The sequence below is a fragment of the Macaca mulatta genome, chromosome 11 (genome assembly GCF_049350105.2).
Source record: "Macaca mulatta isolate MMU2019108-1 chromosome 11, T2T-MMU8v2.0, whole genome shotgun sequence".
Lineage (NCBI taxonomy): Eukaryota > Metazoa > Chordata > Mammalia > Primates > Cercopithecidae > Macaca > Macaca mulatta.
This window is the reverse complement of record NC_133416.1, coordinates 1,380,789-1,404,642: the sequence shown is the minus strand read 5'-3', so window position 1 is coordinate 1,404,642 and position 23,854 is coordinate 1,380,789. Positions and strand designations below refer to the sequence as shown.

The 23,854-nt window shown below is 49.9% G+C and overlaps 1 protein-coding gene across 6 annotated transcripts in view; it reads left to right on the top strand.

The window, feature by feature from the left end:
- The window catches only part of NINJ2 (ninjurin 2), a 97,943-nt gene that overhangs the window by 36,103 nt on the left and 37,986 nt on the right, over positions 1 to 23,854 (top strand). For 2 of the 6 annotated variants that reach the window (XM_015150713.3, XM_028829079.2), the window contains exon 1: positions 17,114 to 17,184. The exons of the other annotated variants lie outside the window; for them this stretch is intronic. In XM_015150713.3, the coding sequence (XP_015006199.2) occupies positions 17,173 to 17,184 (12 nt within the window). In that variant the 5' untranslated portion in view covers positions 17,114 to 17,172. Of the gene's footprint in view, positions 1 to 17,113; positions 17,185 to 23,854 lie in introns of those variants that run through there. 6 annotated transcript variants of the gene reach the window in all.

Here is a 23,854-nt window from a genome sequence, read left to right as displayed (position 1 = left end):
TTGACCAGACTGGTCTTGAACTGCTGACCTCAGGTGATCTACCTGCCTCGGCCTCCCAAAGTGCTGAGATTACAAGTGTGAGCCACTGTGCCTGGCCATATATATTTTTTATACCATAAAATGTGGTTTGTATGTCATTTCCTATACTAGACACCAAGCTTCTTGAAAGTGAATCCAGATTTCATTCATTCATATATTTTCCCATATTCCAGTATCCTGGTATATCTTTGTATTTTTCGGTATCCCCATACACTAGTATCCTAACCTAATTAGAGTTCTGTAAATATCTATTGGATAAATTGATTTTTAAAATCAAAGAGTAAAATACATAAGCAGAAGGACTGGTCTTCCCTGCCAATCTTCCTTTGAAGTGCTCATACCTTTACACATAGGTTGAGTCTACAGATAGAATGGAACCCAGCAGGGTAACATTGTAGAGAACAATGAGTCATTTGCATAGTACGTTGTAGAGTAAGAGGATGGGAGGTAGAGTAAGAGGATGGGACGTAGAGTTCAGGGTGAGGGTAGAGGAAGGGCTGTAATAGCAAAAAATGAATTTCATTATTTGTCTTTTGCTTTTGTTTTTGAGACAGAGTCTCGCTCTGTCGCCAAGGCTGGAGTGCAGTGGTGTGATCACGGCTCACTGCAGCCTTGACCTCCTGGGCTCAAGCGATCCTCCTACCTCTGCCTCCGGAGCAGCTGGGACTACAGGCGTGTGCACCACCACACCTAGCTACTTTTAAAATTTTTTGTAGAGACAGGGTCTCACTATGTTGCTCAGTCTGATCTTGAACTCCTGGGCTCAAGCGATCCTTCTGCCTCAGCCTCCCAGAGTGCTGGGATTACGGGCATGAGCCACCATGCCCAGCCTCACTCTTTGAAATATTGCCCAACATCCTGGTATTTGAATTCACCTCCCTTGCCTGGTGCACATCGTGGCACCCCAGCCAAACCTAGCAGCCTGGCCTGTCACTAGTGAACCCCAGATCCCTTCCTAGCCTGTCGCCTCTCACTCATCCCAGGGTACGTGCTGGTTGCAAACTAAGTCCAAGAGTGGATTTGGACTCAAGCTGGTAAATAACGACTGGACTTTTAGATTCAGAGTTTGGATGATGAGAAAAGTGAAGTTTTGAGTGGGTGGGAAGAAACCTTCCCTGATTTTGGCTGGTACATTCAGAGACTCACAGCACGAACAGACAGGGCGGGCTGGCGGGGCAGGAGCCCTGGGGAAAGGTGTGTTCACGCAGGGCCTGAGGCGAAAGGAGAGCTGCATGTGTAGCCATAGGGGAGGGGGACGGAGGCTGGGAGATGCTTCCTAGAGATGGGAGGCGCCTTCCGCTTCAAGAACCGCAAGTCTGCAGGCTCGCAGCTCCTAGGACAGGAACTTACAAAACCGTCACTGTCAGGAGGGAGTGTGGCTCTCAGATGGACTCTGTTCCTCAGCCCCTCTCTTGCTTCCATTCACCTCGCACCAGCTGCGCAGAGAACCTAGCCTGGAGCTGATGTCTGCCTTTGCGGTGTTGCGGCTGAGTGCGTGCTGTCTTCTGCTGACCTGGTCTTCCAAAATCTAAGAAGCCTACAACAGCCTTTTGGGAGATGGGACATGTGGAGGTCTCATTACAAGTTCCGTGGGACTTTTAGAGCTTAGATCTACGGACAACTAAGGGAAGGCAAATTTAAACTTGTTGGAAACAATCCATACAAGAGTAGGTTTTCCTAACCTGGGCTGGCGTGTCCGTACATTCCCAAGGGAGTCCGTGTGAACTCAGGAGGTGATGAACCTGCTGAAATTACGTGACAAGTTATTCACGAAAAAATAAAAATTTAAAAAAAAAAAGAAAAGTTATCCGTATGTGGCTGCATCTAGGGTGGGGTAGGGGGTCCATCACCTTTATCAGATTCTGAAAGGGTCTGTGACCTGAAAAGTTAAAGAAACACATTTTTCTAGAGGATGAAGCTGGGAGCTGGGTGTCAGGGGAGTTTGGAGGACATTCTAACTCCTCCCACTTCCCATGTGCTGCAAACATGTGTGCAGTAGGAAACAATGACAAATACTAGGAAGTGGCAAAAAAGCACTTCTTAAAAAGGCCTTTAAACAAACAGAATCCTGAGCATTTCCCAGATTTTCTTATAAAAGTTGTCTTCCTCTCTGTAAGTGACCCACTTTCTTCCCTTCCTTCCTTTCTTCCTTTCTCTCTTTCTCTCTTTCTCTTTCTTTTTCTTTTTCTTTCTTTTTTTTTTTGACAGGGTCTCACCCTGTCACCCAGGCTGGAGTGCAGTGGTACAATCACAGCTCACTGCAGCCTCAAACTCCCAGGATCAAGCAATTCTCCCATCTCAGCCTCCCAGGTAGCTGGGACTACAAGTGTGTGCCACCATGCCTGGCTAATTTTCTAAGAATTTTTATAGAGATGGGGGTCTCCCTATGCTGCCCAGGCTGGTCTTGAACTCCTGGGCTCTAGCCGTCCTCCTGCCTCAGCCTCCCAAAGTGCTGAGATTACAGGTGTGAATCACCATGCCTGATTGTACACTACTCTTTCTTACTTGTCTCTCCTCCTAGTTTGTCTTCACTGCCACAGGGGAACCTCTTCTAGTCGCTGCTATTTCTTCAAGAAGGATGTGAGGCTAGAGACCCAGGACTGCCTGTTTGTTCGGTTGGACTTAGGAGCCATGTCCAGAAAGGACTGAGTAAGTCCTTCATCTCATCCAGTGGTAGCCAAACTTTTCAAGCCTGAGTACCTCTTTAAGACTTCAAATGTAATCCCAGCCCTCTGGGAGGCTGAGGCGGGTGGATCACCTGAGGTCAGGAGTTCAAGACCAGCCTGGCCAACGTGGCAAAACCCCATCTCTACTAAAAATACAAAAATTAGCTGGGCGTGGTGACGCACACCTGTAATCCCGGCTACTTGGGAGGCTGAGGTGGGAGAATTGCTCCAACCCAGGAGGCAGAGGTTGCAGTGAGCTGAGATCCTGCCACACTGCACTCCAGCCTGGGTGACAGAGTGAGACTCCGCCTCAAAAACAAACAAACAAACAAACTTCAAAATCACGTTTGGATCCTTCCAAGTCATTGTAATTGTACTTTTAGTATCTACAAATGAAAAACTGCGTGCTGATAAAAGCTACCATGCATTCAGTAATACTTTTCACATCTATCTTAAAAATTATAGCAGCATCTCTGTGCATTTGACAAACAGCACAGCCTTTCCGTGTGAGATGCATCATCTATTTGTTCTCCAGGCAACGTTTGCTGTGCGTCTGGATTCAGGGACCCCATATACTGTCTGAGACCCTCTCGCCTTCCTGCAAAGTGGGGATCGCTGGTCTAGTTTAAGCTGTTTTATAGATGAAGAAGCTGCGGTCTAGGAAAACAAAATTCCTAATGAAGTAGTTTGGGGCCCGTTTCCATCCAGGTCCCTTGGTTGTGTCCTGGGCCCATTGCAGGATGCCCACGAGCCATAGAATGGACACCCAGCGACGACATCTGGTTTCCCACTCCCACACTGCCTGCGCTCTCCCCTCACTAGGAGGTGTCCAAAGGGCACCTGAGGGATGAGAGGACGCTTCAGGGCTTGCCTGATCCGAGAAACAGTCAGACAAGAGGGCGAACCATGAAACACCAGGCTCTGGCAACAAACTGGAGCACAAAGCCATGATGTGGCTGCCGTGGGCTCAGGGTGCCAAGCTGGGAGCTAAGCCCTCCCTCACTTAGTCCTCACTATAACCCTGACTGTTAAGGAACATTATCTTCACTTTACAGATGAGGAAACTGAAGCTTAGAGAGGTCAATGACAACGTCACACTGTTACTAAAAGCTGCAGAGATAGTATTCAAAGCCAACTCTAAATCCAGACCCTGAAATGGTAGTCACTATGCAATACGACTTTATGCAAGGCTGCTGGGCTCAGGATACTTGGAGCTTCTTTAGGATCCAGTAATTTTGCTACCTCTTTACCCAAGGAATCATTCTAAACCCATCCCCAGCTCACCAAGAATGTGTAAGTCCCTCTCTTCCAGGAGACTATCTGCAGCACTAAGCATCCCGGCCACATCCTGCAAGGGCCCAGGAGGACTCCGCAGGCAACATGCAACCCTTGCAGGACACAGCGTTCTTTACGTTCTAATTCTAGCTCACAGCCTGTGTACAGAGGTAGAAAGGGTGAGTCCTATGCTCGTTCCCATCTCTCTCCTCGGTTCACACACTGACTGCAGGGTGTGGGGCTGTATACAGATTGCCCCGCTCCATGAAGCTCTTCGGAACTAGATGAGCCCACACGGATTCTTCTCATTCCCACTAAAGCATGTTCTCTTTGGCCACTAACATAGCTGCTGCCTTTTCTCTTTTTTTGAATCACATATGAGAGTCTTATATCCCCAGCAAGCACCTTGCAACCAGGGGCCAGGTCCTGAACATACTCTGTATCCTCTTCCCCAAGTGCCCAGCTTAGGGCTGGACACACCATCAACTCCTGATAAATACTTGCCGACACCATCCGACGGGCCTGACGATGAACTGCCTCCCTCCTGGACCATCGCTTCTAGTCACTGCTCTCCTCAAAAGAAATTGCCGGCACCCAACTCCCCAACTATTTCTCCGCAAGGCACATGACCTTTCGAAGTTCTGGGGTTTGGTTTTGCTGCCCTTTCAGAAAGAAGCCTGATCTTTCTGATAAGCTCTTGTTTGTGGGAGCCCATGGAGAAGACACGAGACCAGTTTTTCTGTACCTGAGCAGGGCTCTCTGAGAGCTCTGAGAGGCCGTTGGAGGCCTTGGCTCCAAACCATCCGAGTCTAGAGCCAAAGCCAGAGATGGAGGGAGTGGGTGTTTGCTCTTCTCCACTCTTGCCACCTTCTCAAGGGCTCCTGGTAACCAAGTGTGTTTGCCTTTTGCTACCCTGGGAGGCCGAGAGCCTCCTTTTCTCTGCAGACGGAGACAGAACTTCTGCAATAAGAGGCAGTTCGGCTCCTGATCTAAAACTGCAGTCTCCCTGGGGCCCGAGGCTCTGGCACCGTGACTGAAAGGGCCCCGGGCCACAGTGCTGTCAGACTGACCTTCACTGGGCCAACCCAGATCACTAACCAAAGCCTGCTGGTAGGATACATGCCTCTCTGAACCTCAGTTTCTTCCTCTGTAAATTAGACAGATCAGGCAAAACCAATCTCTAAAGTCCTTCCTGTGGTTCCAAAGTCCTAAAACGCCTCTGGGCATTGAGTCCTAAAATGCTGTTCCGGGGTTCCAGAATGGCATACCGCCTTCTCAACACTCCCCCCTCACCCCTACCTCATCACCAACTCTCCATGGGACTTTTAACCACACACTTCTAACCTTGGCATTGTCCAGCCAGGAGCTCCTACGGGTGCAGCTGGTCCTACTGACAGATCAGGGTTGCTGCCACCTAGCACCCTAGAAAACTTCCGAAGGGGAAAGAGGAGGCTTTTATGCAGTCTGACATTAAATCCATAATCAGATTCCCCCCTTATCCCTTTCAGACTATCAGAGTACGTTATTCACTGAATAATGTTAAAAACCGTCATAATATCTGAAAAATTTACCTCTTCTTTATTGTTGATGGAGTGATTTTACATCTATTATCTCATTGTAAAATCCTCATGATAATCCTATACAGAAGATAAGGATCGTTATTTCTATTTTGCAGACCAGATAAACTGACCGACGTACCTAAGTTAGCCAACCAGAATGATAAAGCTGAGTGTGGATGCTCTGTGTCCTAAACAGACACCACAGGGACCTAGAAGCCAGGAGCAAAACCCACATCCTCTTCTTTTTTGTTTTTATTTTGTTTTTTATTTTTTATTTTTTATATATATATATGTTTTTTAATTTTTTAAACATTAAAAAAATATATATATATATTTTTTTCATCCTTCTGCAGTTTTTTTGTTTTTTGAGATAGAGTCTCACTTTGTCACCCAGGCTGGAGTGCAGTGGTGCAATCACAGCTTGCTGCAGCCTTGAGCTCCCAAGCTCACGTGATCCTCCCACGTCAGCCTCCCGAGTAGCTGAGACTATAGGCACACACAACCACACCCAGCTAATTAAAAAAAAAATTTTTTTTTTGACCGAGTTTTGCTCTTATTGCCCAGGCTGGAGTGCAATGCAAAATCTCGGCTCACTGCAACCTCTGGCTCCCAGGTTCAAACAATTCTTCTGCCTCAGCCTCCCGAGTAGCTGAGATTACAAGCATGCGCCACCACACCTGGCTAATTTTTGTATTTTTAGTAGAGACAGGGTTTCCCCATGTTGGTCAGGCTGGTCTCGAACTCCTGACCTCAAGTGATCCGCCCGGCTCGGCCTCCCAAAGTGTTGGGATTACAGGTGTGAGCCACTGCGACCGGCCTTAAAAATTTTTTTTATACAGATGGGGTCTTGCTATGTTGCCCAGGCTGGCCTTGAACTCCCAGGCTCAAGCAGTTCTCCCTCCTCGGCCTCCCAAAGTGCTGGAATTGCAGGCATGGGTCATTATGCCCAGACTCCCTTTTCTGGACACTTACTTTGCTGTGAGAGAACTTGGTGTGAGCATTTGAAAGAATAACCTCAGTGTTATACAAATTATATGCAAATATCACGCAAACTTGGCTCTGGAGTGTTTGAACCAAGAACTTAGAAATATTTTACAAAGGAACAATGCAGGGTGGATTCTGTTCCTTCCCACAAGCAAGAACCAGAGGAACCAGAAGAGGTGGTGAAGGAAGAGGATATTGGGCCATTCCAACCTGCCTTTTTTTAGCTCTATTCTTTTTTTTTTTTTGAGATAGAATCTTGCTCTGTCGCCCAGGTTGGAATGCAATGGTGAGCTCTCAGCCCACTGCAACCTCCACCTCCCGGTTTCAAGGGATTCTCCTGCCTCAGCCTCCTGAGTAACTGAGGTTACAGGCATGTGCCACCACGTCTGGCTAATTTTTGTACTTTTAGTAGAGGCGTGGTTTCACCATGTTGGCCAGGCTGGCCTTGAACTCCTGAGCTCAAGTGATCTGCCTGCTTCGCCTTCCCAAAGTGCTAGGATTACAGGCGTGAGCCACCTCGCTGGCCCTACTTTGTTTTTTCTTCTGTTTTGTTTGGTTGTTTGTTGTTGATGTTTGTTGTTGTTTTGAGACAGAGTCTCGCTCTGTCACCCAGGCTGGAGTGCAATGGCGTGATCTTGGCTCACTGCAACCTCCGCCTCCTGGGTTCAAACAATTCTCCTGCCTCAGCCTCCCAAGTAGCTGGGACTACAAGTGTAGCTGGAATTACAGGAATGCGCCACCACGCCCAGCTAATATTTTGTATTTTTAGTAATTTCACCATATCGGCCAGGCTGGTCTCGATCTCCTGACCTTGTGATCCTCCCACCTCAGCCTCCCAAAGTGCTGGAATTACAGGTGTGAGCCACCACACCCGGCCTGTTCTTTCTTCTGATAACATCTGTGGGAGGGAGAGGGAGGCCTTTGGTCAGTCGGTGCCTGGGAAGACAGAAAAGAGCTGCCTGTGTTGGCGCCATTCCCTTCCTCTTCTTGGCCTGTGGCTCTTGTCTGGAGTGAGGCAGGATACGGGAGCCCCCTGGAGAACTGAAGCTATGGATTTCCCTCATGAAGCCCCGTGCCCTTGGGCGTGGTGGGGACGTCAGTACACAGCTGGGGCGGAGGAGGGGTTCGGTCTCTCTGCGGTCTCTCCCCAGGCCCAGGTCTCTGGTTCCTGCCCCAGAGGAGGCTCCCTGTGAGAAAGTGGCAGAGCTATTCTCTCTAGAAAGGAAAACACTGAAAATGGCTACCAAGGTAAACTATGTAACCACCTTAACTCCAGTGAAGGAAAATGAGGTGATCCTTAAGGAAGTGAAGCAGGGCTGGGCGTGGTGGCTCAGGCCTATAATCCCAGCACTTTGGGAGGCCAAGGCAGGTGGATCACCTGAGGTCAGGACTTCGAGACCAGCCTGGCCAACACGGTGAAACCCCGACTCTGCTAAAAATATAAAAATTAGCTGGGCACTCCAGCCTGGGCAACAGAGGGAGACTCTGTCTCAAAAAAAATAAAAAATAAAAAATAAATGAAAAGTGAAGCAAAGCTGGCATGGTGGCTCATGCCTATAATCCCGGCACTGTGGGAGGCCGAGGTAGACGGATTGCTTGAGCTCAGGAGTTTGAGACCAGCCTGGGCAACATGGTGAAACCCCATCTCACAAAAAATTAGCCAGGCATGGTGGCGCAGGCCTGTAGTCCCAGCTACTTGGGAGGCTGAGGAAGGAGGTCCAGTTGAGCCTCCAGAAGGGAGAGGCTATAGTGAGCCGAGATCGCACCACTGTACTCCAGCCTGGGTGACAGAGAGAGACCTTGTCTCAAAAAAACAAAACAAAACAAAACCAAACCCAACCAAACAAAAGAAAGTGAAGCAAGACCTTCATACACACAACACGGTCCTACCCGGAGAAGCTGACCAGGTGGGCTCTGGGCGCCTCTCCTGTGACTTTATATACCATCCGGTAGGCCAGTCAGAAAGCGTGGCAGTCCTGAGGCAGGAAAGGCACTGGAGGAGGCATGAGAAGCGGTTTTGTTTTTTTTTTTTCGGCTCTCCAGTGGTGACTTTCTGCTCTGAATCCACAGGGCAGCTGTGAGGCCATAGCAGACACTTCTCAGAAGATAAAACCACTTTGCTCTCGCTTACCGGATGCCAGCACTTTAAACAAATGATTACATTTAGTCCTCCTCTCTCTGTAAGATAGGAACTATTCTGAACTTCATTTTCCTGGGATGTCAAGGTCAACGTCACACAGCTAGCAGGTGGCAGGTCAGGGAGGTGACCCCAGAGCCCGCACTCCTGACCAGGGCACAGCACTGCCTCCACGTGAGAGCTGTGTGGATGGGACAGTGCCAGAGAAACAGGCACCTGGTGTTGGATGGACTTGAGTGTCAGGGCCCTGGGGTGAGCACGGCCTCTGGAGAACAAGTGACTTCAGGCTGACCTGTGAGGGAGGGGCCTCAGGCTGACCTGTGAGGGAGGGGCCTCAGGCTGACCTGTGAGGGAGGGGCCTCAGGCTGACCTGTGAGGGAGGGGCCTCAGGCGGGCCTGTGAGGGAGGGGCCTCAGGCGGGCCTGTGAGGGAGGGGCCTCAGGCTGACCTGTGAGGGAGGGGCCTCAGGCTGACCTGTGAGGGAGGGGCCTCAGGCTGACCTGTGAGGGAGGGGCCTCAGGCGGGCCTGTGAGGGAGGGGCCTCAGGCTGACCTGTGAGGGAGGGGCCTCAGGCTGACCTGTGAGGGAGGGGCCTCAGGCTGACCTGTGAGGGAGGGGCCTCAGGCTGACCTGTGAGGGAGGGGCCTCAGGCGGGCCTGTGAGGGAGGGGCCTCAGGCTGGCCTGTGAGGGAGGGGCCTCAGGCTGGCCTGTGAGGGAGGGGCCTCAGGCTGGCCTGTGAGGGAGGGGCCTCAGCCTGGCCTGTGAGGGAGGGGCCTCAGGCTGACCTGTGAGGGAGGGGCCTCAGGCTGACCTGTGAGGGAGGGGCCTCAGGCTGACCTGTGAGGGAGGGGCCTCAGGCTGACCTGTGAGGGAGGGGCCTCAGGCGGGCCTGTGAGGGAGGGGCCTCAGGCTGACCTGTGAGGGAGGGGCCTCAGGCTGGCCTGTGAGGGAGGGGCCTCAGGCTGGCCTGTGAGGGAGGGGCCTCAGGCTGACCTGTGAGGGAGGGGCCTCAGCCTGGCCTGTGAGGGAGGGGCCTCAGGCTGACCTGTGAGGGAGGGGCCTCAGGCTGGCCTGTGAGGGAGGGGTCCTTTCTTCCGAGGCAGGGCCCCCACCTCACTGCCCAGCAGAAGTTGCCCAGTCTCTGTGGCTGAACAAAGAAAGCTGAGATGAGGAACAGGACATCCTGGGGAGCGAGCACAGAGCACAGAAAACACGCGGATGCCAGCGGGGCTGAAGCTGGGAGTGCTCAGCCAGCCGGCCTGCTGCGTAGGAAGCCCCCGGGGGAGCTCAGGGACCTGTGAGAAGAAGCACAGCAGCCTGAGCCTTTCGTCCTCGGGAGCTTGAGAGCCGCACAGGCAGCCCCTAATGACAAGGCCAGGAAGAAAGGGGATGTGAACTGCTATGCTTTGGCCAGGACACTTGCCTCATCAGCTGTCTTGGAGACGGGTCTGGAGGCAGAAGGAATGCTTGGGCCGTGGATATGCAGGGGCAGGATTAGAAAGAAGGTTCCTCAGCACGCGGCCAAGGCTTTAGGGAGAAGCCTGGCAAGCCTCTGTGAGGGGAGGACATGCTCTGACTGCTGTGGGCTCTTCCCCCAGTGTCTTTCCTCTGTTGTCCTCTTAGCACGTCCCAGGCTTTACTACGACAACTTTGCTTAGGTTAGGGACCTAGGACAAGAATAGGGGGTGAACACAGTTTTTTTTTTGAGATGGAGTCTTGCTCTGTCGCCCAGGCTGGAGTGCAGTGGTGCCATCTCAGCTCACTGCAACCTCCGCCTCCCAGGTTCAAGCCATTCTCCTGCCTCAGCCTCCCGAGTAGCGGGGATTACAGGCACCTGCCGCCATGTCTGGCTAATTTTTGTATTTTTAGTAGAGGCGGGGTTTCACCGTGTTGGCCAGGCTGGTCTCGAACTCCTGACCTCAGGTGATCCACCTGCCTTGGCCTCCCAAAGTGCTGGGGTTACAGGCGTGAGCCACTGCGCCCGGCTGAACACGCTTTTTTAAAGAACTGGAGGCAATGTTAGCTTTGCAAGTGCCTGAGATGCCAAGCTAAGCTTTTAGGGTCTTTGGATCCTTCATTGGTTCAACTAGGGATTCTTGTCTCCAGACTTAGGTCACATAAGATGCGACTGTGTAGAAAGGTGTCTCATTTTGGATAAATCTTAAAGGCACAAGAGAGGAGAACACTAGCAGTTTCCTGACACCACTCAGAAGTCTTGCTTCTAATTTATAAGTTGATCGCTAGCCCATTTTGTAGTGAAGAAGTTCCTTTTCTTGGCATCGTGGCCTCTTTCCTACTTGGAGAGGGAATGGGGTGGGTTTCCTGGTGCTGCTGTATGACCTGTAGCACTGTCACTGTCACTGTCATTACCCCGGGACCGGAGCAATCCCCTTTTTCACTGTAACGAAGCTCACACACAGGTGATTGTCTAGATTCCATCTCCAAACGTTTTGTTCTGCCACCACCCAACGACCCAGTCTTAGGTTCTCCCAAGACCAATCCCCTGGACCTACACACACTCCTCTCTCTCATGCAGTCTAGAATATTCGGCAGAATGTCAGAAGTCATGAGGTGTAAACCGTAGTGGGATTAGTGACTTACAGGACTTACAGGACACAGCCTGGTTACTCAGTGCAGCTTGACACAGTTTATCCCAATGGTCAGGTCATTACCGTGGCCTTTGCTTCCTTCTTTCCTCCTCCCGCCTCTGTTCCTGGAGAAGTCCAAGTCTCTGCTCCTGGAATTTTCCTGACTGCAGGACTTTGCTTCAAAATCTAGTCCAGGCAACCCTTTGAAATGGCAATGCAGTCCTGGTTTTTTATACTCAGAAATTTCCTTGAACTGGTCCTTTACCTTCCTGAGAACTTCCTTAACCCCAACAAATTCTTTTTTTTTGAGACAGAGTTTCACTCTTGTTGCCCAGGCTGGCGTGCAATGGCGTGATCTCGGCTCACCGCAACCTCCACCTCCCGGGTCCTGGTTCAAGCAGTTCTGCCTCAGCCTCGTGAGCAGCTGGGATTACAGGCACGCGCCACCACGCCCGGCTAATTTTTGTATTTTTAGTAGAGACGGGGTTTTGCCATGTTGGCCAGGCTGGTCTTGAACTCCTGACCTCGTGAGCTGCCCGCCTCAGCCTCCCAAAGTGCTGGGATTACAGGCATGAGCCACTGCGCCTGGCCCTGCTGGCAGCAAATTCGTATCAGCTTTCTCTAACCACTATACCTCTGGCCCGTTACAAGTACTCCTTTCTGTAGCCCCTCACCCCAGCTAACCCCGCTGGAATGACACTCCAACTCTCAGAGACTCTGCCTCACTTTTCCTTTCAGCCCTTTCCTCTCACATGCTTCCTACATCAATACAACCGCTCTGCCAATTGCGGGATTTCCCCTTGCTTGTCAGATGACCCGGAAAAGGGCATGTGAAGTCGTGCGAGGCACACTTCCTGTGCTTGGGAAGAATGCAGCCCACGGGATGACAGTCCCACACGTAGCCTCTAATCGCCCGTGGTACGTGCTGCAGTAGCGGAGTGAAGCAAACGCTCTGGGAGAACTGAGAAAGAGGGATAAATGTAGCCGATGGGAGCTGAGGAAGGCTTCCCAAGGCTGTGACAGTGGAGCTGGACTTTGAAGGGTAAGCAGAGTTTCTTTTTTCTTTGTTTTTTGAGATAAAGTTTCACTCTTGTTGCCCAGGCTGGAGTGCAATGGTGCGATCTTGGCTCACTGCAACCTCTGGCTCCCAGGTTCAAGCGATTCTCCTGCCTCAGCCTCCCGAGTAACTGGGACTACAGGCATGCGCCACCACACCCAGCTAATTTCGTATTTTTGGTGGAGACGGGATTTCTCTGTGTTGGTCAGGCTGGTCTTGAACTCCCGACCTCAGGTGATCCTCCTGCCTCGGCCTCCCAAAGTGCTGGGATTACAGGCATGAGCCAGAGTTTCTTAGTAGAGAAAAGAATGAGAAGCAGATCTAGCCTTTGGAAGGGCTGTCTGTCATTTAAAAACATCCTGCTCCTCTTGGTAAATATAAGGTGTTCTCATTTAGCAGCCTGATCGCCGAGATTCAGATGGAGCTTCCTAATGCGGCCTGCATATCTCCTTCGAGAGCCACTCATTTATCGGAGCTGAAAGATGACGGCAGATTATTGTTTCAGTAATCCATAATGCAATCAGAGCGGGTCTCCCCTGCCTTACAGGTTCACACAAACCGTGCAGATTATCATTTCTATAATCCATAATGCAATCAGAGCGGGTCCTCCCCTGCCTTACACGTTCACACAAACCGTTCTCCCGACTCCTCAGAGAGACCTGCAGGACCTCTGTGGCTGGCGTCAGGGACACGGGCTTGTGCGCTAAATGGAAGCAGTCAAGACCTCAAGCCTGCATCTTTTGAGCCTGGGACCACAGCCTCCGCGAGCCAGCAGTTTCCTTGTCTTTGCATAACTGCGATTTGTTTTTCATAGAGCGCTGACAACGCACACGGCCCGGCGTGTGAAGACATGGTCCTGGCCCTAGGCCTCTGGGAACCTGAGCTAGACAGACACTCAGCTCTGGGTGCAAACACAGCTCAAAAAACAGGCAAGCTGAGCCCTGAGGTGTCAGGCCTTTGTTCCCTTCTCTGGGGGAAAAATGAGCTAACTAAGTGACTTCTCTGGATAAGAGAGAAGCAGGAATCCTCTTAGAGCACAGGTACTAAAGAACATCTAGGGATGGAGGAGGAAGACGTGTTTAGAGGCAAGTAGTGAATGCAAGGGGAAGAAGACAGAGGGAGGGAGCCAGGCCTGGTAGGACTGTGAGGGAAGAGTAGTGCCATCTGCTGAGCCCCCCGTGGGCACACAGGCACACCGCCCCCCCCACCCCACCCCACCATGGGCATGAAGCTCACGCACAGCTGACCGTCTAGATTCCATCTCCAAACGTTTTGTTCTGACACCACCCAACGACCCAGACTTATGTTCTCCCAAGACCAACCCCCTGGACCTACACACACTCCTCTCTCTCATGCAGTCTAGAATATTCAGCAGAATGCAAGACGTCATGAGGTGTAAACCACAGTGGGATTAGTAACTTCCCAATACCCGTGGACCCGAACCAAGCCCTGCTGAGCAGGTGCCTGTGGAGAAGGCTGGAAAGTCAAGGCAGCAACCATCGCTAAGGATGGTCTTTAGGAGGCAGTAGGACATCGTGTAGGACATGGGGTTTCCAGCCAGAGTAGCCAGGGCTCCTTCCCTAGGACCGTTCTTACTAGCCATGTGCTGTGGACAAGGAACTTGGCCTTTCTCCATCCCACATACCTGTGGCTTCTGGAAGGGTTTAAATGAATAGCACCTGGAAAGAAAATGCCAGCGTGGGGCCTGGCACACGGTGGAAGTACAGTCATTGCTCCTTTCAGAGAAGAAAGGCCTTTATTTACTTATTTATTTATTTATTTTTGAGACCACGTCTTGCTCTGTCTCCTAGGCTGGAGTGTAATGGCACAATCTTGGCTCACTGCAACCTCCGCCTCCTAAGTTCAAGCAGTTCTCCTGCCTCAGCCTCCCAAGTAGCTGGGATTACAGGCACCTGCCACCATGCCCAGCTAATTTTTTGTACTTTTAGTAGAGACGGGGTTTCACCATATTGGCCAGGCTGGTCTCGAACTCCTGACCTCAGGTGATCCACCCGCCTCGGCCTACAAAAGTGCTGGGATTATAGGCATGAGCCACTGCACCCAGCCCGTTTATTCTTTAAAATGCGTGATGAGATTTAGAATTCGAGAGAAAGACCCAGAAAAAGGAGAAAAGGATACATTTTCATTTTTCTTAGGAGCCACGGATATGCTAGATTTGACATAGCTGTCACAGGGAGTTTGCTCTTTAGCATGGGGAAACTACTCCTGGTGTGTCAGAGCACCCTCAAATTGGGCCAGCCAGGGATGGCGGGGGAGGAGGAGTGAACCTGGGGGTGCTGGGTTGGGGTCCAGTTGAAACTCTGCCACTGAATTGCATGCTTTGGACATGTCACTAACCCTTTCTGGTCACACCTTGCCTGATGCCTTTTGTCCCTTTCACCCTGATTCTGTGCTTCCGTGAGGCCTGTTTAGCATCCCTTGGAAGACCCATGGATTGATTTACCAACCAGGCCTTCAGGCGATCATTCTGCCAGTCCACCTAGTTCACCTCAGGACCTTCTACGATTGCAGTGACAGAGAGGTCCTGGTGTGCCAAGGGTGTGCTGCAGACGCATGGGTCCCCTGGCTTCGGAGGATACACAGATCTTTACAAGGATCAGAAGAGACTCAGGTACTTTGGGTTACAGGTGATAGAAAGGAACCTGAAGCATCTGAGACCAGAAGAGGGAGTTTATCATAAAGTGTCAGGATCTCTCCCAAGAACCACACGGCAGGGAGATCCGGGAGGTCATCCAAGTGCCTGGGCCAGAACCTCGAGCCCCACCAACCTAGACAGTTCCTTCCCTCTGCTTCTCTAGGGCTGCCTGGCCTCTCATTTCTGCTTCTCCTGGTGCATCTTGATTCATGTACTCCGTAGGGGTTGAATAGCAACAGTGAATCTCGGTTCCAGATTAATGGAAGGGAAAATCTGATTGTCTCTGCTTGGACAGGGCTCCTGCCCCTACTCTACGCAGCCTGAGCCAGATATCCCTGGACTGGATATAACGTCACTAGGCCACCTCCTAGGTCCGTGGAATCGGGGGTATCTCGGAGAACGGGAGGTTGCGACTGACTTGACACCCCACAGAGTGTTGTGTTAGGATGCAGGTTTGACTGACACCAGACTCTAAATACTAACAGCTTAGACCAAATGGAAGTTTATCTCTCCCCTGTGTGTAATCGTCTGCGTGCAGACAGTCCAGAGATAATACAGCAGCTCCACAGTGTTTGGGACCCAGGCTCCTTCCAGCTTGTTGCTCTGCTCCTGGGATATGTACCTTTTACGCATGATTGAAGATGCTCACCACAATCTCCACATTCCAGCCTGGGAAAGAGGGAGGGAGGGGATAGAGGAGACATGTGCCTTCCGTTTAGGGGCACAGTTCTTCTTGCTAAGTTCTCATTAGCCAGACCTTGGTCATACAGCCTTGCTGCAAGAGAGATTGGAAGTGCTGACTTTAGCTAAGTGGTCAAGCGTCCAGTCAAAAATTCTACTATCCCGCAAGATGGTCAAATAGATATTGGGGGGCAACCTCCTACAACAAGTAATAATGGCCTCGCCTCCTGGAAACTCCGAAAGTTTTTGTCTCTTCTGACTTCTAGCCTTGGGAGCAGGTTATTTATTGCCAAGAGAGAGGTATGGTGGGCATGGGAAGAATGTCTACACGGAAATGCTTCCAAAGGTGTGACCAGGAGGAGTTTAGACTAAATGATTTCTAAAATCCGTTTTTATTTTTATGCCACTTCAGGAAGGGCCTGGGAGCCGGGCGCAATGGCTCATGCCTGTAATCCCAGCACTTTGAGAGGCTGAGACAGGCAGATCACTGAGGTCAGGAGTTCGAGACCAGCCTGGCCAACATGGTGAAAGCCCGTCTCTACTAAAAATACAAAAATTAGCTGGGTGTGGTGGCGCACACTTGTAATCTGAGCTATGCAGAAGGCTGAAGCAGGAGAATTGTTTGAACCCAGGAGGCGGAGGTTGCAATGAGCTGAGATCATGCCACTGCACCCCAGCCTGGGTGACAGAGCAAGACTCCTTCTCAAAAAACAAAAAAAAAAAAAAGAAAGGAAGACCTGGGGATGATGTGCCTCTTCCTCTATCGTAACTTAGGGCACAGAGAAGGAAGTTCTTGGGACAGATTGCAGAAGTGAATTTGGTAACACAGTTATTTAAAGAATAGATTTCCAGGCCGGGTGCAGTGGCTCACGCCCGTAATCCCAGCATTTTGGGAGGTCAAGGCAGGTGGATCACCTGAGTTCAGGAGTTTGAGACCAGCCTGGCCAACATGGTGAAACCCTGTCTCTACTAAAAAGACAAAAAATTAGCCGGGTGTGGTGGCGGGTGCCAGTAATCCCAGCTACTCGGGAGGCTGAGGCAGGAGAATCACTTGAACCCGGGGGACAGAGGTTGCAGTGAGCCGAGATCGCGCGATTGCACTCCAGCCTGGGCAACAAGAACGAAACTCTGTCTCAAAAAAAAAAAAAAAAAGAATAGAATAGATTTCCAGTGCTGTGATTGTCCTTGTCATAGCCCAGTTCTGCTAAACAAGGGTGAGTTGAAGTTGTCTCCTTCAGATTCTAGAGCCGCATATTAAGTCCCTGCCTGGTAACCCCCTCCTGTGGCTGGGCTGAACAGAGTTACTCAGAGCAGCTAACCCACTAGTGAAGCTGTGGTGGGCATCTGCTGCATGCAGGGCCCTGGGCTGGCTGCTGTGGGGACCCACGGGGGCAGCAGGCTGTGCTCGCTGACCCTCTTCCTCTCAGCCACCAGGCTGACCTCATTTTCCGTTGAGACTTCCTGTTCTCCAGTAATTGCTTGGTGGGGCAAGAGGCTTCAGTTCCAAGTCAGCAAATGGGATCTGAGTCATGATGTATATGGTAAGTGTGCCTCTGCCCTCGGTACCTTCACCAGATCAACACTGGGTGCTGGGCACTGGGGACTGGGCAGGTGAGGAGGGCTGCCAGAGGGGCTGATTCTCACTCATGCAAAAGCATTGATTCTGTGTCTGCTGGGTGTCCGGCAATGTGTGTGCATGTGCACTTGTCAGGATGTGGAAGGCAGAAGGTTGGAAACGACTCTGCAAAGTTAGAGCTCAAAATGTTCTTTGCAGCTTTTGGCCCCAGTGTTGCCAAGATGAAGTAGGCTAGTAGGACAGCTGGGAGCACAAAGAGGCCCCGACTCGGAGTCAACTTGGGATCACACTCTGGCTACAACTAAAATGTGTGACCTTCCATGGTCAAACGTTATCTCTCCCCTTCATTTTTTTTTTTTTTTTTTTAAGACAGAGTCTTGCCACTCTGTCGCCCAGGCTGGAGTGCAGTGGTGCCATCATGACTCACTGCAGCCTAGACTTCCTAGGCTCAAACAATCCTCCTGCCTGAGCCTCCTGAGTAGCTGGGACAATTCCCCTATTGTTGTTGTTTTCTCCTATTTTTTTTTTTTTTTTTTTTTTTTTGAGATAGAGTCTTGCTTTGTCGCCCAGGCTGGAGTGCAGTGGCACGATCTTGGCTCACTGCAAGCTTTGCCTCCCGGGTTTACGCCATTCTCCTGCCTCAGCCTCCCTGAGTAGCTGGGACTACAGGTGCCCACCACTGCGCCCGGCTAATTTTTTGTATTTTTAGTAGAGACAGGGTTTCACCGTGTTAGCCAGGATGGTCTCGATCTCCTGACCTTGTGATCCGCCCGCCTCGGCCTCCCAAAGTGCTGGGATTACAGGCGTGAGCCACCGCGCCTGGCATTTTCCTCTATTGTTTTAAAAAAAGGGATGATAATGCCTTGCTCAGCTCACAAGGATGTACAAAATGGAAAAGAGAATTGGGCCGTGGGCCTTGCAGAGGCCAGCTCTGCGTTTTGCTCATCTCTGTGGCTGCTTGGGCACCCGGTGGAGCACTGTGCACCTGCGGTCGTTCTTCCCTGAGCGAGTGTTGCCCAGATTGAATTAAACAATAACCCAGAAAGCACCTGGTCTGCTTTCCATGTTAGAAAACAGAGACCCAGGGAGGGACAGTGACTTGCCTAAGGTCACACAGGCTAGCCGGGAAGATTAAACCTGGACCTGATACGTACTCTGCATTCAGTCAGCATCAGTGTCCTTCTTTTCCCGGTGGCAGCATCAGGACGTAGAACCCACATCTTTTCCTCTGACGCCTCAGCTCTTGCACCTCACCGCATTGCTGAGTTATTCATAGTTAGCTGAAGTCAGCTAGCTAGTGAGGGCGGCGATGGGATTAGCTAGCAAGAGGACTGTTGCTGACACCCTGTCCACCAAGCTGCCACCGTGCCACGGCTTGGGTACTGTAGCTAAAAGTCAGGAGCTCTGGAGCCAGATCGCCTGGGTTTCGCTCCCAGTTCTGCCATTTGCTAGTTGTGTCATCTCATGTAATGCTTCATTTATGTCTCAGTTTTCTCATCTGTAAAGTGAGGACTGCAATTGTATTTGACCTCATGAAGTCGCTGTGAGAATCAGATGAATTAAAATATGTACTTAGAAAAGTGCCAGACAGGTTGTAAGCACATTATTAAGTGTTTGCTATTATTCAAGGGGAACGTTTGGCTTTTATTGCGGTAGTGGTGGCTGCAGAGTTGACGACTGTGGTCAGCCTTCACAAGGACAGCTGTTGGATGATGGTAGAGTTTGTTGTTGCTGAATAGGATAAGATTCCTAAAGACAGTCTAAAGGACCGGGGACTCTAGCATATAAATTCTTGGAGGGCGGGTGTGCTTGGTAAAGACTCTTAAGGGTTGAGTACAGCGCCATGCAATTGGTGGACAATTGGCAAACAATGACTGCTAGCTCCTAGGGAAGATCCAGACCTTGGATACTCATCCTCCATCCATCCACAGCACACCGAGGGCCCAGAAGGGACACCCGCTCCTACAAGCACATTTCCTGTTAAGCCCCAGTTTCCATTCAAATTTGCTTGCATTGGAAAGTCAACGGAACCCCCGGCACAAAGACGGTGGCTGACTGCCCTAGGACTGGAGCCAGGAAAACTATGTGACAGGGGCTCCTGCCAAGAATGAGGATGTGATTTCCTATCTCCACCCCGCAGCAGGCCCCCAGCCTCCTCTCATCCCCATTCCCCTTCTACCCCCAGTCCTATGGGCCACAGGTTTTTGCCTGAAAAAGCAATTTGGAGCTGCTCACGCAGGATATCTCCTCCTGACCTACTTCCTGAGTGCTGGGGCAGAGTGCCTGCTCTGCTGAGAAAGGCGGCATTAGCTCAGCACTCCCCCAGCCAAGCATCATACCGGAGCTGACTGTCAATCACTCACTCACAGCCCAGTGGCCACACCTGAGAAGGGCTTTCTTAATGGCTTTCCTATGTCAACACCTGGGCTGAGTCACCCGACAGGCTCCCGGAGCAGAGCTGAACCTGTTTCTTGGGATATCGCGCTTTCTGTCTTTTCGGTTGTGTGCTTGTTTTTGTAATCTGGTGCAAAGCCACCATTTGCCATGGTCCCAGGAACTCTTTTTGAGATCGTAATTCCAAAGTATTTCTACTCCAGTCATCCTCCTCCTCGTCATCCCTTACAGAATGCCTACTACGTAGTCAAACATTTTACCTATTATCCCTAATATGCTCATTACCCAACCTTGCAGGGTGGATCTATCAGGACAGTGCGTCTCAGACTTGGATGTGCCTGTACGTCACCTGGGAATCCTGCTAAAATGCAGATGCTGGTTGAGTAGATCTGGGGGAGGCCTGAGGTTCTGCATTTCCAACAAGCACCCAGGTTTTAATACCCTGAGTAGCAACATATCAGGAGAAAATTTTTGGTTGCAAGTGACTGAAATGCAATGCGAACTCGTTAAGCAAGAAGCGGAATTTATTACAAGGGTATCTGGTGTCTCACAAAGCCAAAGGACAGGATTGCAGCTGGGCCTCAGGAAGAGTTGGGGCCAGGGATTCAAATGCCAGGAGGAGCCTCTTGGTTTCCCAACTGCTTTCTCCATGCACTCAATTCAAAGTGTCGTCCCCTCTCCCTCCCTTCCTTTGCTCCACTCTTTCTTCCTTTCCCCTCTGTTCTGCTTAGTGCCAAAGCAACTTGGCCCACAGTCCTGTGGGTTCCGTGTCTTCTTCCTTGATTTTGGGGGCGCACATCTTCCAGTGACTCCCTAAGAAAGTGAGGAAAGGAAGGAAAACTGTTGTGAACTAACTTACCTAAACCGTCTTCCCTCAGTTGCTAGTGGGTTGAGTATAGAATTGCAGCTTCTAGTGTGGCTGCTGTGACAGCCAGGGCCATTTCACTCCTCTGTCCTCTGGAGCTCATGTCTGGAAGTTCTTAGATTCTCTCTGACCTCCAGTTCCAAAAGTTGACAATGATGTGGCTTGGGGTGAGTTGTTCCTCATTCATTATACAGGAAACTTGATGAGTCCTTTAGACCCCTAAATTGATGCTTTCTGCTCTAGAAAAAAAATCTGAATTGTTTATTTAATAATTTTATCCTTTCTCTTTTCTTCGTTCAACCCATCTTGAACTCTCAGTGTTAGGACATTGGATCTTCGATGTGATCCTTTAATTTTGTCTTTTGTATCTAATTTTTTATCTCTTTATCTTTTTGTTTTACTTGCTATGAGATTTTATAAACGTTTTTCTAGCCTAAGTTGAATTTTCAATTTTTATATTTTTAATTTCATATTTTTAGTTTCCGAGAGTTATCTTTTCTTTGATCTCTGAATATTCTTTTTTGAAATAGAACATTGGCTGGGCAAGGTGGCTCATGCCTGTAATCCCAGCACTTTGGGAAGCTTAGACAGGCAGATTGCTTGAGGCCAGGAGTTCTAGACAAGCCTGGGCAACGTAGCAAGCCCCCATCTCTATTAATAATTTTTAAAAATAATAAATAAACTAAAATAGGACCCAATTATTATTTCATTGATGGAATAGCTTCTCTTTTTTCTCCGGAGATATTATTATTCTTTTCCCTTTTTGCACTTTTCTTCTGCTCCCTACATTCTCTCTCTCGCTCCTCTCATTTCTTTATTTTGGTCTCCATCTTTCGTGTAGGCTTTCTGTGTATATTAAAGAGTGAGGCACCAAAAAGCTTACTGGAAGGGGAACTAAGTTGTGAAGGACAGAGTGCACCTTTTCATTTCACCTGTTGAATCTTTTGAGTTCTGAACCGTATTAATATAAAACCCATTCAAAAAACAAACCCAAAACCCCTCATCTTCAAGGTGATGTTAAGCTTTACGTGCCTGGGGAGGGCTCGTCCGCTGGGGAGCTTCACTGCGGAAAGGTAGAGTGGGTGTTATAGCTCCTGTGCTGAGTGGACTCCAGATGTCAGTGTTTTAATGTCGTCTCTCTAGGTTATGTCATCTTTTTCATTTTTTATTTTTGTCTTGCTCTGTCTCTCTGGCTGGAGTGCAGTGGTGCAGTCATAGCTCACTGCAGCTTTGAACTCCTGGGCTCAAGCAATCCTCCAGCCTCAGCCTCCCAAATAGCTGGGACTACAGGCACATCCACTATTCCCAGCCCCAAGGTAGTCTTTGCTGATAGTCATCGTCTGGACCTTCTGCCTGGGGATAGGTGTTGGGGGAGGGTATAAGCCCAGCTGCCAGGTTTCGGGAATGAAAGTGGGAGGACAGCTGAGTATCCCACCCAGTGTTCTGAATGCAGATTTTCAGCAGGTGCCTCGGCCCTCTCCCCATTACACACAGCTGAGCCTCTAGAGCAGACTGCCTATGGGGAAGGAGCAGTTTTCAAACTTCAGTTCTCTCAGGGACATGTACATGGTCTTGCCGTGCATGAGTAGTCCACATTTCACACGGTACGTGTCTCGCTCTGGGAGTTCAGACATCCAAACTGGCCTGTATGCTTCAGTGAGGAGAACCCACTGATCACACACCTGAGTGCTGAGGCAATGTCAGATTTCTGTGAAAATCCTAAACACATATTCTTGCTTCCTGTACTTACTGGCGCTAGTAACAGTTTGTGGACCTAAACCAGTTCCTGGACCACACTGCAAGAGCACTGCTCTGGAAAATAACAAACCTCTGGTCCCTTGCCTTGGGGAGGGTCTGTCAACAGGCTTTGAGGAGGTGGTGAAGGAATCGTGAGGGTCGAACTGCTCTGTAAATAGACTTTTCAGCCTGTCCTCCATCTCAGGTCTATACCTCGCTCCTACCTCCCTTGCACCTGTGTCTCCACCTCCAGTGCCTTCCTGGATTCCTCATATCCTGTTGGTTCCCTCCCGCAAGCATCAGGCTGTGGCTTTTTTTGCTGCTGTTGTTGTTGACACTGAGTCTTACTCTATCGCCCAGGCTGGAGTGCAATGGAGCCATCTCAGCTCACTGCAACCTCCGCCTCCCAGGTTCAAGTGATTTTTGTGCCTCAGCCTCCTGAGTAGCTGGGATTACAGGTGCCCACCACCACACCCGGCTAATTTTTGTATTTTTAGTAGAGACGGGGTTTCACCATGTTGGCCAGGCTGGTCTCAAACTCCTGACCTCAAGTGATCCACCCACCTCAGCCTCCCAAAGTGCTGGGGTTACAGGTGTGAGCCACCGCGCCCAGCCAGGCTGTGGCCTCTATTGCTCGGCCAAGACATTCATTTACTATTCCTTGTTCTACTTATTTCCTCTTCCAGTCTTTTTTGTCCTCGCAGCTTATACTTTAAAAAATCCCTTTACTATTGTTAAAATAGCAATACTTCCCAAGTTGGTCCACAGATTTAACGCAGTTCCCATCAAAACCCCAGCAGACTTTGCAGAGCTGATCCTAAAACTGTACGGAATTTCAAGGAACCCAGAATGGCTCAAATGATCTTGAAAAAGAAGGCTGCGGAACTCACATTTCCCAACTGGAAAACTTACTATGAAGCTACAGTAATCAAGACAGTGTGATGCTGGTGTAAGGACAGACGTATAGATCAAATCTGTGACGATTCAGTGGGGGAAAGAAGTCTTTTTGGCCGGGCGTAGTGACTCATGCCTGGAGTCCCAGCACTTTGGGAGGCTGAGGCAGGCAGATCACCTGAGGTCAGGAGTTCAAGACCAGACTGGCCGAGATGGCAAAACCTCGTCTCTATGAAAAATACAAAAATTAGCCAGGTGTGGTGGCGCATGCCTATAGTCCCAGCTACTCAGGGGGCTGAGGCAGGAGGATTGCTTGAACCTGGGAGGCAGAGGTTGCAGTGAGCCGAGATCACACCACTACACTCCAGCCTGGGTGACAGAGTGACACTCCGTCTCAAAAAAAAAAAAAGTCTGAAAAAAAAAAAAAAAGAATAGTCTTTTCAACAAGTGGTGCCAGAACAACTGGATGTCCACATGGAAAAGAATAAAGTTGGACTCCTACCTCATACCATGTGCAAAAATTAATTCAAAATGGATCACAGACTTAAACGTAAAAGCTAAAATCTAAAATTCTTAGAGGAAAATATAAGTAAACCTTCATGCAGCAAAGCCTTCTTAGCTATGACACCAAAAGCACAGTAACAAAGGAAAAATAAATTGGGCTTCATGAATATTAAAAAATTTTGTGTTTCAAATGACACCATCAAGGAAGTGAAAAGAGAATCCAGATAATGGGAGAAATATT